The sequence below is a fragment of the Stylophora pistillata genome, chromosome 8, assembly GCF_964205215.1.
Source record: "Stylophora pistillata chromosome 8, jaStyPist1.2, whole genome shotgun sequence".
NCBI classification, from domain to species: Eukaryota; Metazoa; Cnidaria; class Anthozoa; order Scleractinia; family Pocilloporidae; genus Stylophora; species Stylophora pistillata.
In genome coordinates this window covers 18,423,574-18,436,073 of record NC_142526.1, presented here as the reverse complement: position 1 = coordinate 18,436,073, position 12,500 = coordinate 18,423,574, and the positions used below count along the sequence as shown (strand labels likewise).

The 12,500-nt window shown below is 40.4% G+C and overlaps 1 protein-coding gene and 1 long non-coding RNA gene across 3 annotated transcripts in view; one reads left to right on the top strand and one right to left on the bottom strand.

Annotated features, from left to right (window-relative positions):
* The window catches only part of LOC148725315 (uncharacterized), an 11,085-nt gene extending 8,199 nt beyond the window's left edge, over positions 1-2,886 (bottom strand). Inside the window, exon 1 of the long non-coding RNA XR_015990668.1 lies at positions 2,196-2,886. This is a non-coding gene — a long non-coding RNA (uncharacterized LOC148725315). The remainder of the gene's footprint in view (positions 1-2,195) is intronic.
* A 159-nt stretch (positions 2,887-3,045) lies between these two features.
* LOC111340051 (uncharacterized) overlaps positions 3,046-12,500 on the top strand; it is a 20,449-nt gene continuing 10,994 nt past the window's right edge. For both annotated transcript variants that reach the window (XM_088730428.1, XM_022946830.2), the window contains exons 1-8: positions 3,046-3,225; positions 4,084-4,188; positions 4,505-4,615; positions 4,959-5,099; positions 8,496-8,606; positions 9,057-9,197; positions 9,536-9,601; positions 10,438-10,545. In XM_088730428.1, coding sequence (XP_088586554.1) covers positions 3,132-3,225; positions 4,084-4,188; positions 4,505-4,615; positions 4,959-5,099; positions 8,496-8,606; positions 9,057-9,197; positions 9,536-9,601; positions 10,438-10,545 — 877 coding nt within the window. In that variant the 5' untranslated portion in view covers positions 3,046-3,131. The remainder of the gene's footprint in view (positions 3,226-4,083; positions 4,189-4,504; positions 4,616-4,958; positions 5,100-8,495; positions 8,607-9,056; positions 9,198-9,535; positions 9,602-10,437; positions 10,546-12,500) is intronic.

Here is a 12,500-nt window from a genome sequence, read left to right as displayed (position 1 = left end):
CGGCCGCGAATTTTGAGCACGAAACGGGCTCGATCAATGTAAATAAATATATCAAATTACGGCCGGCTAAACCTCAAGGCGAAACCGGCTCAACACAAGTATATTTTTAAAATATCATTGAAAAACGGCCGTATCTACAATTAAAGATGAAATAAACAATTTTAAAAAATCGAGTTTCCAGATGGGTATCTACAATTTTACCGGGAATTTTAGTAACCAATCACAAGGACAAAGAAGATTTCAAATTTAGTTTTTGCATGTATTACCGGTGGTTGATTCCGTTTGCGTTGTAGTTTGAAAGTCGGGAAGTATTTCAAACATTTACTGATTTGAGGTAAAACCGTTTCGTCTTCAAAATCTCAGGCCGTGTCAATTCCGCAGATACAGTTGTATTGAGTCCGTTTGGTCTTCAATATTCCCAGCCGCATTATTCCGTAAATTACATAAGCTTTCATCCTCGACATTCCAGACCGTGTTTCGAAATATATATTTTATAAGTTAACTTGTTCGTAATTTAGTAAATTTCTTTAAGTCTTATTCCTTTCAGTCTTCAAACTTCCCGGCCCCAAAATTCGGTAAGTTATACAAGCTTTCTTCTTCAAAACTCCATACCCTATTTCGAAAAAATTTTTGTTATAAAAGTTTACTCAGCCGTAAATTGGTAAATTTACGTTGAGTTCGTTCAGTCTTCAAAATTCCCTGCAGCACTACTCGGTAAATTATACAAGTTCTTGTCTCCGACATTCCAGACCGTGTTTCGAAAAATAAATTTCATTGGTTTACCCAGCATTATTCTTTACTTACGTACGTTGAGGCTGTTCCGTCTTCAAAATTACCGGCAGCTATTAGGTAAATATTTATTCACTTTTACCGTAAACGAAATAAACAACACATTTATTTCACCTTAAAAAAACTAGAAGCTTTCGCATGTCTTCACATCGACTCCAGTCAAAAGAACAGTTTAATTTGACCGCTGGTGAACGAACTCCCATTCTTTTGTTCCGTACTTGTCTTGTAATTGGCTAAAAAACGTTGGTGGCCCCGGTTGAGTTCGTTTCACTGTAACTTCCATTTGGAACTCAACGGCTACTTTATATATACGTCATGCTGAAGTTGAGGCGTGGCGCTATATGAGACAGTAAGCTCCTGCAGCCATTTTTGAAATTCTAACTAAGAGTAGAAATTCATTTTTTAATCGAAGTCTTCCTTGGCGTCGCCGTCGTGGTTTCTTAAGGTCCCTATTGACTATCTCGCTACCGTCGGGGTAAAGAAGAACATACTCTAATCCATCATGCAGGCTTTTATCGTGACTTGATGTTGAGTGACTGCTTTCTCCTTTATCTGACTTGCACTTGCATCTGTGGTAGTAGTAATTGGCAATGTCTTCCCTCTACACTTTTTAAGTTCACCATTACAGTATTTCATTACTCCTATATTGACAATAACATCCTTCTTCTTACAAGCAGTAGTCACTTTGGGTTTCTTCCCTTTGGGCTCAAACTTTCCTCTTCTTTCTTCTTTCCTTTTTCTAAATTCGGAAAATCCGATGGTAGAAGCCTTAGTAGGAGATGTCGATTTAGAACCGCAATTCGAACAAAATTTTGCCAATTGTGACAAAGACTTTCCACAATCGCTGCAAAACATGGTTTCGGAAAGGCGAACAAGCTAAGGATGGAACGAGTGTTGGCGGGAAACTAAGAAGGAACTATTATCCAGTCTTCCCTGGCGTTGCGTTTCAATTTTTTTTGTTTGCGTTTTCTTTTTTTTTCTTTTTTTTTTTTCGTTTGCGTTGCATATTTTAATTGCTGCAGTATTTTTTGTTTGCGTTGCATTTTTTATTTGTTGCGGTACTTTTTTTTCTTTGCGTTTTGATTTTTTTTCATTTGCTGCAGTATATTTTTTATTTGCGTTGAGCCTTCTGGGCCACCGTATCATTGTCCCTATAATAATCTATTAATTTCTCGACCTCCTCAGGGGCCCACTCTTTCTCATCCTTGTCCTACAACACAATTTAAAGAAAAGTTTTACAACGGCGTTTTATCTGCATTTGCATTTTTTTTTCATCGACACTTGTGGCAGAAAAAGGTTAAGATTAAAGAATAGGCGAATATAAAATCAGTGCTCTAGTAAGATACCAAAGGTTAATGTCTTTAATAGTTAATTATAATAGATAGATGCGATGAAACGCAACCTACCTTCGTACTTTTGACAATATCCCCCTTCATATAGTTGAGTGCATGGTAAAATTTCCATTTGACAACCTTGCCCTCGGCCTCCCTCTTTAATTCACGGTTTAATCCTGACCTTAGTCCATGTATAAGACTACGGATGCTGTCTCTCTCGAGATTATAATTTTCCCTTAACTCCTCAATCGCTCTCTCTTTTTTTTTTTTTTTTATCGACTTTATAAGCCGAACTGCTCGTCTCCCAAAGGCATGGGAATTCTTTCAACTTTTCAATAAGCTCCAGCTTCCTTTCATCGTTAAGCGTTTTACCCAATACAATATCCTTCTCATCGGGCGTTGTAGGACTATTACTTTCGGGGAAAGATTTTGCCGGCGAAACATCCGCCATGTTTGTTTACCTCAGGCACTTGCTGTGACCTGACATTGTTATTTCTACCAGCCAATCAGATACGAGCACGAGCAAGATTGTTGCGTGACAAGTTGCGAGTTTGATGAAAAACGAGCAACAAAGCCAAAATTTGTTGCTCAAAGTTGACCCGCGCTCTACTTTTCGCAACAAATTTCTTTAACCCGCAACAAATGTCTTTGTTGCGCGACAAGTTGATCACGCAAGGTGAAAAACGAGAAACATCGACCAAAACTTGCAACGAAACAATGTTGCGCGCCGAGTTGAGGGTTTTTGTATCTCGTATTTCGCCGCCTTAATCAAACAAAAATGCATCGAACATGCGCAGACAAAATGCTTTTCTGTTGTAAAAATCTACATCGCTTTTGGAGAGCCTCGACTTCGTGTCCTTATCCCAGTTTTCCCTCCACACGCACAAATATATCTAACGTGAGCTATTATGACGTATATAAACGGTAAAATCAGTTAACGGCTCATTTGATCAGTCAGTTTCTTTCTAACTTAGACGTCTACGAAAAGTGGCAGTTGTTCCCTTCAAAATGCGACCTTTGTTAGGAAACATTCTTACTTTGGTGGTATTCATAGTTTTGGTAGGTGAAGGCTACGCTCTTCGTTCCTTGGAAGAACGATACGGTAGGTTTATTTTCACTTTTCTATTGGTTCACTTTTTCACTCCCGATCCCGAATTTAACATCAGTTCTGTGCATCGTTGTCGAAGCATACTAAGGAATGACTGCCAAAGTCACTTTTTTTCTTGTAGGAAGCTTTTTTCCATCTAAAGTACGTGATGTTCAGTACTTACTTTCTGTGAATGAAGGGCTTAATTCAGTTCAAGTAAATTGAAACTTTGACAAAACTTTCTCGCAAAGACGATACTTAAACTAAGCCCAAGTTTTAATAAATTACAAAGAGAGTCATATTTGCTTTTTCTTTTGCAGTCTTTTGAAAAATTAGATATAACTAGCTAATACTGAAGAAAAAATACTTGCGAAAACTTTCTTTTAACGGTTTTAACGAGCGCGTGCCATGACGCGGTATGTATATCATTCAATTCAATCGAAGCTTTGCTCGAGAAATCTTCGTCTCTGAACAGGTGTTTTTTTTTTTAACGCGAGCGCAAATTGGGAACTGGAAAAAAGTAAACCGGAGAAAAAGATAACATTTGACTTTTCAGATACTGATCAAAAGTCCGGTTGAAGAATTGGTCAACAACAGCCCGATTTGGGCACCATTACGACATTCACACGTAACGCGAAAGTTTACGAATCATTTGCGCGCGCTATTGTTCCCTCATATTTCACTTTCCAATTTTTTTTTTGGTTGTACGAAGCGGGAAACATATAGTATTTACCAGCCGGGAGGTTCGTATTGGGAAAAACTGAGCCCGAACGTCGTTGATACCACCCGAGGCTCCTTCGGACGATTGTTAATAATTGTGGGTAATAAAGCGTCGCTCATTATTTCAACGCCTCCTTTTTTTCCTCTTAACAGGACGTTGCTATTATGACTCTGGGTGTCTACCTTATTCCTCTTGTCAAAAGGGAAAATGCGTTTGTCGCCCACCGTTGGTCGGAGATGGAATGCACTGCAAAGTTGGTAAGGACGTTTTTTTTTTTTATTTGTTACCTATCAAGCTCCGATCGGGGAAACGTGATTTCAATCTCTATCTAGTTGGGTCTTCAATGTTGCGCTGATGAATGGAGTACCAAGGCCTCATCACTGCCACCTCCCTTATTGGGTTAGAAATGGTTAACAGTGAACTCTTAGAGATAGGGTATGCACGTTAGTCTATAAAGTCAGCTTATGAGATCTGTAGAATTCTACCACACAGCACATTATTCTTGGATAATGAGCAGCGTAAGGTTCGCTTATTGTGTTCGCTAATTTTGTCTTGTGTTTTCCTTTTAACCAGCGGACCGTGCGAAATGCTCAAAGTCCAAAGACTGTCATAAAAACGCCATATGTTTGGAAAGAGAATGCCTTTGTGTAGGGTATAATGTAGGAGACGGCAAAACTTGCAGAGGTAAGAGACATTTACGTGTTTCGATTGAGTATCGCAAAACCAATCTAAAGCAACCGCAACAGCCAATCGCAAAAGTGAGTATTAAAAAGAGTTAATGAGACCACAAAGTTTAAGCAATTCCCGAGCCAAATTTTTAAGTCAAACGTATGAAACAACCGCTGTCTGGCAATATATGCGTAAGGTAATTGGAACGTTCCATAAATCTGTAAAAGAAAGAAGAGTAGGGAAAAGGAAAACTCGGGACTTTTCGAACATAACCATTATTCAAGTACAAGCATCCTGTTGATTTGCCATTCTGTTTTGAGCTTCACCAAAAATTAATGCAATAAATTTCTTTTTTCAGAGACCCGGAAATCAATATCGTGTCAGACAATGAATTATTGTGGAGATAAAGGATCGTGCCTAATTGATCCTCTATTCCCTAACACTACCAATTGTCGATGCTGGGTTGGATTCAAGCTTAACGACAAGAATGTGTGTGTCGGTGAGTCACCATGCGGGGGCGGGGCGGTAATATATACTTATTGACTGAGGGGGAGGGCCGGACAGAAAAATATTTGATTCGAGGTCATGACGTAAGGACCGGGCGCAGCGAGGTCCCTACCTCATGACGACGACGAAAGCCAAATATTTTCCCGTCCGGCCCGACCGAACTCGGTCAAGAAGCATTTTATCATATGACCACTAAGTGTTGAAAATTTCAACGTAAATAGAACACGATAGAAGGGCACACACAGCCACACGAGCCTAAAAATATATGGAATTATAACTTTTCCATTATTTTTTCGAGTCAGAACAAGAAACACCCAGTCCCTCGTAAAACACGACTTTTTTTCTCCTTTCCTTTAAGTTTTTACAACAAAGCGAATTGAAGGTAGTAAGGCCGGACGGCCCAGCACACATCAGCTTTTACTATCATGATGGTTTTCCATGGGGCCGGACGGGTCATATGATAATGCTAACATATTTACTAAGTGGTTGGGCCGTACAAGAAAATATGTATCTAAAGATTGTGATCGAGAGCCAAAAATTTCCTTTTTCGGCCTGACCTAACTCAATGAATTAGCATTTTGTCATGTGCGATTGCTGCTCCTTTCTTTTCTTCCCTTCTTTTCTTTGCTAGTCGTTCACAGGGCCTGTGGCTTTTCCGACCCTGCTATAGCGTTTGTGTACGGCCCAAATACGTAATTTTGTTTAAAGTTGTAATGGCCTAGTGGTAAGGCATCTGACCAGTAACCAGGAGACTCGGGTTCGATTCCCGGCTGAACACATTTTTCACTCATCTCCTTTGTTGTTTCGATTTCTGTTCCCATTACATACTACTATATATGAATTCTTGAACTTGATTTGAATGTATTTCAAAGAGCGCTCAACTCTTAGAGGAGCATTGATAATTATAAAAAACTGGTTCAAGACTTCAGAGGTACCTCAGTTTGTTATAATTATATATATACATATATATTTTTTAGATAATCTTTGCAGTGCGCTAAACGAAACGTTTTAAAGAAACAACCGTGGAAATTGTACGTTAACTTTTAAGAACGATTTTACAAACAAGCAAGATTGTCTTTTCTTCTGTAATCACAGAAAAAATTTTCTTCCTACTTCAAAAAAACTTTTAAGGGAAGACTTTTTCCAAACTGGACGGAAGGTTCGAAACCTAGGGAACATATTATGGAACATTTTGTAATTTATGTCCTACTGTTGAGGCAGACAAGAAATGTCGCGCGAGGTAATTACTGAGCGCGCAAATAAACTACGACGTTCTTCTCTGAAAAAGAATCTTGTACAACGTATAGTGGATAAACTACAACTTTGTGCGCACTTTCAACGTTTTCTGCAAGTATTATCTTGGCGCAATCGGCCGCATTTTTACAACCACGTCACCCATCAACTAAATATTGTGTAGTGTTGCGTCTGAAATTTAGACCCAACTTTCAGTCAGCCTCAAATCTTTCGTCAAACAAATGTTCGAAAGCAAATCAGTTCCTGAAAATATCATTTACCTTAGTCTAAGGCGCGCGCTCTGATTGGTCAGTTCAGCATCCACCAATTACCCATGGGTGTGCGCTGCTGACGTGAGCAAGTGCAAAGACTAGTTTAACGCGCACGCTTGTTTTTTTCTGGTCACGTAAGATTTTTTAGATATAAAAGAAAACTATTTTCCTACAAAGTATCAATGTTATGTTATAAAAAAAATGATAAACGCCACAGTGTACACTACTGAGTCATGGATGCACGTAGGAGGTTTTTAATTTCACTGTAGTTAAGTTTACATTTGGGAGGAAGTTTACTTATGGAAATTCTTCCCGTCAGGGATTTAGGAGCCACTGACCATAAATATCAAGTATCCGCCGAAGTTGCAAAATTTCGTAATTCATTTCATTTTATCTAAAGGACCGTTTTAAAGAATCTTTTTCGAAAATTATTTCAAAAAGTTCAATCGCGCCTTTTTTTTCTCCGAAAAATCGAAAAGTTCAAAATACGTCTAAATGACCGTTGTCTCCCCGTAAAGCAACAAAAAAGTATACAACTTCGGAAACTTCGCGCGCAACAACGCGATGCAATCCCACTTTCAGATTTTGTGTGCTAGCAGATGGTCATTTAATTCTTTGGAAAATATTAATTTCTTGTTATGTTGTAACGTTTAAGTCTGAATAGTAACCCAGTAAAATAAAGTACTTCGCGTCTTTTTCGCAGAGGTTAAATAAAGGGCAATAGATATTTTCATATCATAATATATACCCCCTTAAAGCTTTATTCTGTATTTTAATTCCTCTAATTCTCTATCTTGGCCCGACGGACGCGGCGCGTCCAGGTTTAAAAGAGTTAAGGCTATTTTGTCTAAAATGCAAAGCGAACTGCTGAACGGCTGTCATGACCCATTTAAAGGCCTTTAAAAAGGTCTGGTATGATATATTTACGAATCAAAATATGCATCTTAAAAATTTATCTTTTTAGTTTAATTCCTCAAAGTTTCTTTCTTGGCCCGCCATAGGCGGTGCGTCCAGCTTGAAAAGAGTTCGGGCTAACGTGACAGCCGTTGAACGGCTGTCACGCAAGAGAATAAGGGGGGTAAGTTTGTAAAGAAACTATGGTGCTACGTCAAGGGGGGTAACAAGGTAATGTGGTAATATCAACTAAGTTGAAATTGTAAATTGGCCACCGTAAAGAGTTAAAAAGCTGACGTTTCGAGCATTAGCCCTTCGTCAGAGCGAATATCACGCGAGAGGTCATATATTTGGTACATTCCTGGCCAAGCTGAAAGATTGGCCTTGACCTCTTGCGTGACAGCCGATCAACGGATCGCTTTACATTTTTTGTCATTTTAGCCCGAACTTTCATTATCCGAACCAGTTAAAACTTGAACTGTGTGCCTTCAGGAAATGTTCAAAGGTTTGTTCCTCACAACCCTGTCCTTTCCAAGATCTCCTTATTAATGCCCCTAACTGTCTGTCATACAATTCCTATTATCTTAGTTCTGAGAATTTGGTATAAAACTAATAATTCCGTCGTTGCTGATATTTTTCTTAATTCTCGTCACTTGTCTCTTTGATATTGTAAGGAGAAATTCTTCTTGGTCACTTAGGGCCTCTTCGTATGAGCCCGGTTGACCGGGCTGGCCCGGTTTCCGAGATCTCGCCCTACCTCTAATTCCTTTGTAAAATTCTGCCCTCTCATATGAACACATCGACGAATTTACAAAGGATCTAGAGGTAAGGCGAGATCTCGGAAACCGGGCCAACCCGGTCAACCAGGTTCATATGAAGAGGCCCTTAGAGGAGTTGTGGGGTCAAGGAAGATATTTCAAAATCTAAAAGCGTAACATCTTCAGTGCAGTGCATAGATTCGTAAAAGATATTGATTTTATATGTTTCAGAAATTAACAAACCATGTAAAGTGGACGAAGATTGCAATTCTAAGGCCAAGTGCCTGAAAGGACTATGCATTTGTCAAGGAAACCGATGGGGGGACGGCTCCGAATGCAGAGGTAACTAGTCAAGTACACAAAAAAAGAGTAAGTAGCAGACTGATGTATCGGCATTAACATTTTTTATGTGAAAGACGCTTGTTTCAAATGAACCTATAACTGGCCTTGGCCGTCGTAGAGTCTCTGTGGTACAGAGGTAGACCGTCGAAGGGAAGAATCCGAAGGTCTGAGGTTAAAATTCCACCTGGGGACTAATGATATTTCCTTTGTCTCACGTTGGTGACATAACGGAACAATAATTCTCCCTTATCAAGGTAATGTTCTCCATTTCGAGCATGACAGGGTGGAAAACACGCGCACTGTAAGTACCTCCCGTTGTCCCATATAAAGCCTTAGAAAACTGTTCAAAGGCTTTGTATGGGACAACGGGAGGTACTTACAGTGCACGCGTTTTCCGTCCTGTCATGCTCATGTTCAAATAAAATCATGAATTTTGTATTTTTTTTGTAGCTGCCAAACCATGCATAAAGGATACCAAGTGTGACTCTCATACTGCCACGTGTTTCGTTGATCCAATGGCGCCATCAGAGAAATTCTGCAAATGCCGACCGAACCTGGTTTACGCTATTGGGACTAGCAGAAAGTGTGTCGGTAAATTCATCCTTGATTGATATTATTAATTTATATTTGGGCTTTCAGAAAGATAGGGAGGGGGTTGCAGGGCTCTAGAGAATTTACTTTCGAGACTCGGGAAGGCATTCAGAAAAGTTTTGACGATGTCAACATTTATACCTGAGAAAAAGACATTCTCGTGACTCCAACTAGAATGCAAGTTTTCCTTTTTTTGAAATAAAAACTTCAAAAATACATCTGTTCTCTAACCTTTTAGTTCGTAGAACTTATCCCTTCTATGTGATTGGCGTTCAATAACGCTGTCATCAACAGGTGTACTCACATAACTTATCATGTTTTCTCGAAATTTACTCCAGAGTGCCGAACTGACAAGCATTGTCAAGGTGCTGAACGCTGTGTGGATTTTAAGTGCAAGAAACCTGGTAAGACTGCCGTTTTAGCGAATCCAAATTACTTAAGAATTTCTGAAGTATTTGTTTGTTTGAGAGCGGGGAAGAAAGGGGGGTGGGGAGAGGAGTTCTTTTGTCAACATTTGCTTGGTATGTGCCGCTGGCCTCTCAGAACCCGGTATCCTCATTATAGTCTATAATAACTTTTGGGCTAATGTCATTTTCAAGATCCCAACTCAGTCACTTTCTATTTCTGTCTCTACTCTATAAAGCCTCCTTAGTAGCTCACCCTAAATTGAATTGACAAATTTATTAAACTTACTCCTAAATCCTGAAAAAAAAACTAAAATGTGCGACCTCATTCTAGTATCTGTGTTAAAAATGTAACCACATTTTAGTTAATCCAGCCGTGAAAAATGCAACCCCATCCATGGACACATCTCCACTAGCCACTACCCTCCCTCTACCGTTTGAAAGAGCGACAGAAAGGGGAGAAAAGTCAAATGTTTAGCTGGAATCGATTTTAAAGATATTCACTTTTGTGACTCTCAGCTTTTGACCCTTTGCTCCGACGAAGGGCTAGCTATTCAAAATTTGTAATGGCTGGATATTTTTCTCTCTCTATCAACCCTTAGTATCAGTCAGCTCAGATGAAACGACCATTGCAGGGCTCGACGCTAACGGTAGCCCACTAGTCATAGACTAGTAGAAATTCAGTTTTGGCTAATAGTTTTCAATTTCCACTAGCCAGTTTGGATAGTAAACAGACTGAAATTGTCGTAACATCTAAAAACATCTAGGACCGGTCACTAGCCACTTGGCTAGTAAGTTGAAAAGTTAGTGTCAAGCCCTGCATTGTTTTCAAACAGATTTACATTTGTGCGCTACGTCTGCGGACTGCCATAAAGATGCCGAATGCCGTCGAGGGAAGTGTCATTGTAAAGGACTGACTGCCGGCGATGGAAAAGACTGCAAAGGTATGTTAGCGACAGAGGAAGAGTGAAGGGGGGGGGGGGCAGAACTATTTCCTCCCATTCAAACTTGTGGGTTTTCATTACTTGTCTGACACAACAATTCTTGCAATGATAAGAGCACATGCTGCCAATCCACTCTAGGTATGTAAAATTTACCTGTCTTCAAATATCTCCCAGCCTATTTGGGTCCCAAAGTTAAATAACATTATTTATTTTCTCATTTAAGAGCTGGAATCCCTCCCCCCCCCCCCACCCCGCCTCGTTATCAATGTTTCCTGTATCTTTCCCTGCAACGCACGATTTTGTAGCTCCATTTTCTGCCTGTAAAAGCACACACAACCCACAATTCCTCTATTCGCTCCGACGAAGGACTAACGCTCGAAACGTCAGCTTTTGTAATCGTTACGGTGGCCAATTTACCATTTCAACTTATCCAAATTATCTCGTTATCCCCACCGACGCAGCCCCAAACAGTTTCTTTCGAAACTATCAGCCTTTATTCATTTGAAAAACTTGTTAATTTCAAAACTACATTTTCTCAGATAAGGATATGTCAATGTTTTCCCAAAAGAGGTTCACTGTGATAAGTAAAAACACTCAAGCCAGCTTTCTATATAATCAAGAATATGTGAAGCTAAAGAAAGCTCCATGACATTAGCCTACCACTATTTTTTTTTTTTGATTGTCGAACAATCATTTAACTAGCCATGCAAACGGTTAGCAATTCAGTCAGTTAGTCTTTATTTCAGCCATTCAGTCAGTCAGAAAAATAAACAGTCGGCCAGTCGTCGGTTAACCCGTCAGTTAGCCGGACAGTCAGTCGGTCAGTCAGTCAGATAGCCGGTGCGTTAGCTGGTGAGTAAGTTCGACAGCCAGTCAGTCAAATACCCGGTCAGTCAGTCGGTCACTCAATCAAACTGTTGTCAGTTGGCCAGACAGTCAGCCGATGAGTCAGTCCGGTAGTCAATGAGTCAGTCAGTCAGTCAGTCAGTTACCCGGTTAGTTACTCAGTCAGTCAGTCAGTCAGTCAGTCAGTTACCCGGTTAGTTACTCAGTCAGTCAGTCAGTCAGTCAGTCAGTCAGTTACCCGGTCAGTTACTCAGTCAGTCAGTCAGTCAGTTACCCGGTTAGTTACTCAGTCAGTCAGTCAGTCAGTTACCCGGTTAGTTACTCAGTCAGTCAGTCAGTCAGTCAGTCAGTTACCCGGTTAGTTACTCAGTCAGTCAGTCAGTCAGTCAGTCAGTTACCCGGTTAGTTACTCAGTCAGTCAGTCAGTCAGTCAGTCAGTCAGTTACCCGGTTAGTTACTCAGTCAGTCAGTCAGTCAGTTACCCGGTTAGTTACTCAGTCAGTCAGTCAGTCAGTCAGTCAGTTACCCGGTTAGTTACTCAGTCAGTCAGTCAGTCAGTTACCCGGTTAGTTACTCAGTCAGTTAGTCAGTCAGTTACCCGGTTAGTTACTCAGTCAGTCAGTCAGTCAGTCAGTTACCCAGTTAGTTACTCAGTCAGTCAGTCAGTCAGTCAGTTACCCGGTTAGTTACTCAGTCAGTCAGTCAGTCAGTCAGTCAGTCAGTTACCCGGTTAGTTACTCAGTCAGTCAGTCAGTCAGTTACCCGGTTAGTTACTCAGTCAGTCAGTCAGTCAGTCAGTCAGTTACCCGGTTAGTTACTCAGTCAGTCAGTCAGTCAGTCAGTCAGTTACCCGGTTAGTTACTCAGTCAGTCAGTCAGTCAGTTACCTGGTTAGTTACTCAGTCAGTCAGTCACTCAGTTACCCGGTTAGTTACTCAGTCAGTCAGTCAGTCAGTCAGTCAGTCAGTTACCCGGTTAGTTACTCAGTCAGTCAGTCAGTCAGTCAGTCAGTTACCCGGTTAGTTACTCAGTCAGTCAGTCAGTCAGTCAGTCAGTTACCCGGTTCGTTACTCAGTCAGTCAGTCAGTCAGTTACCCGGTTAGTTACTCA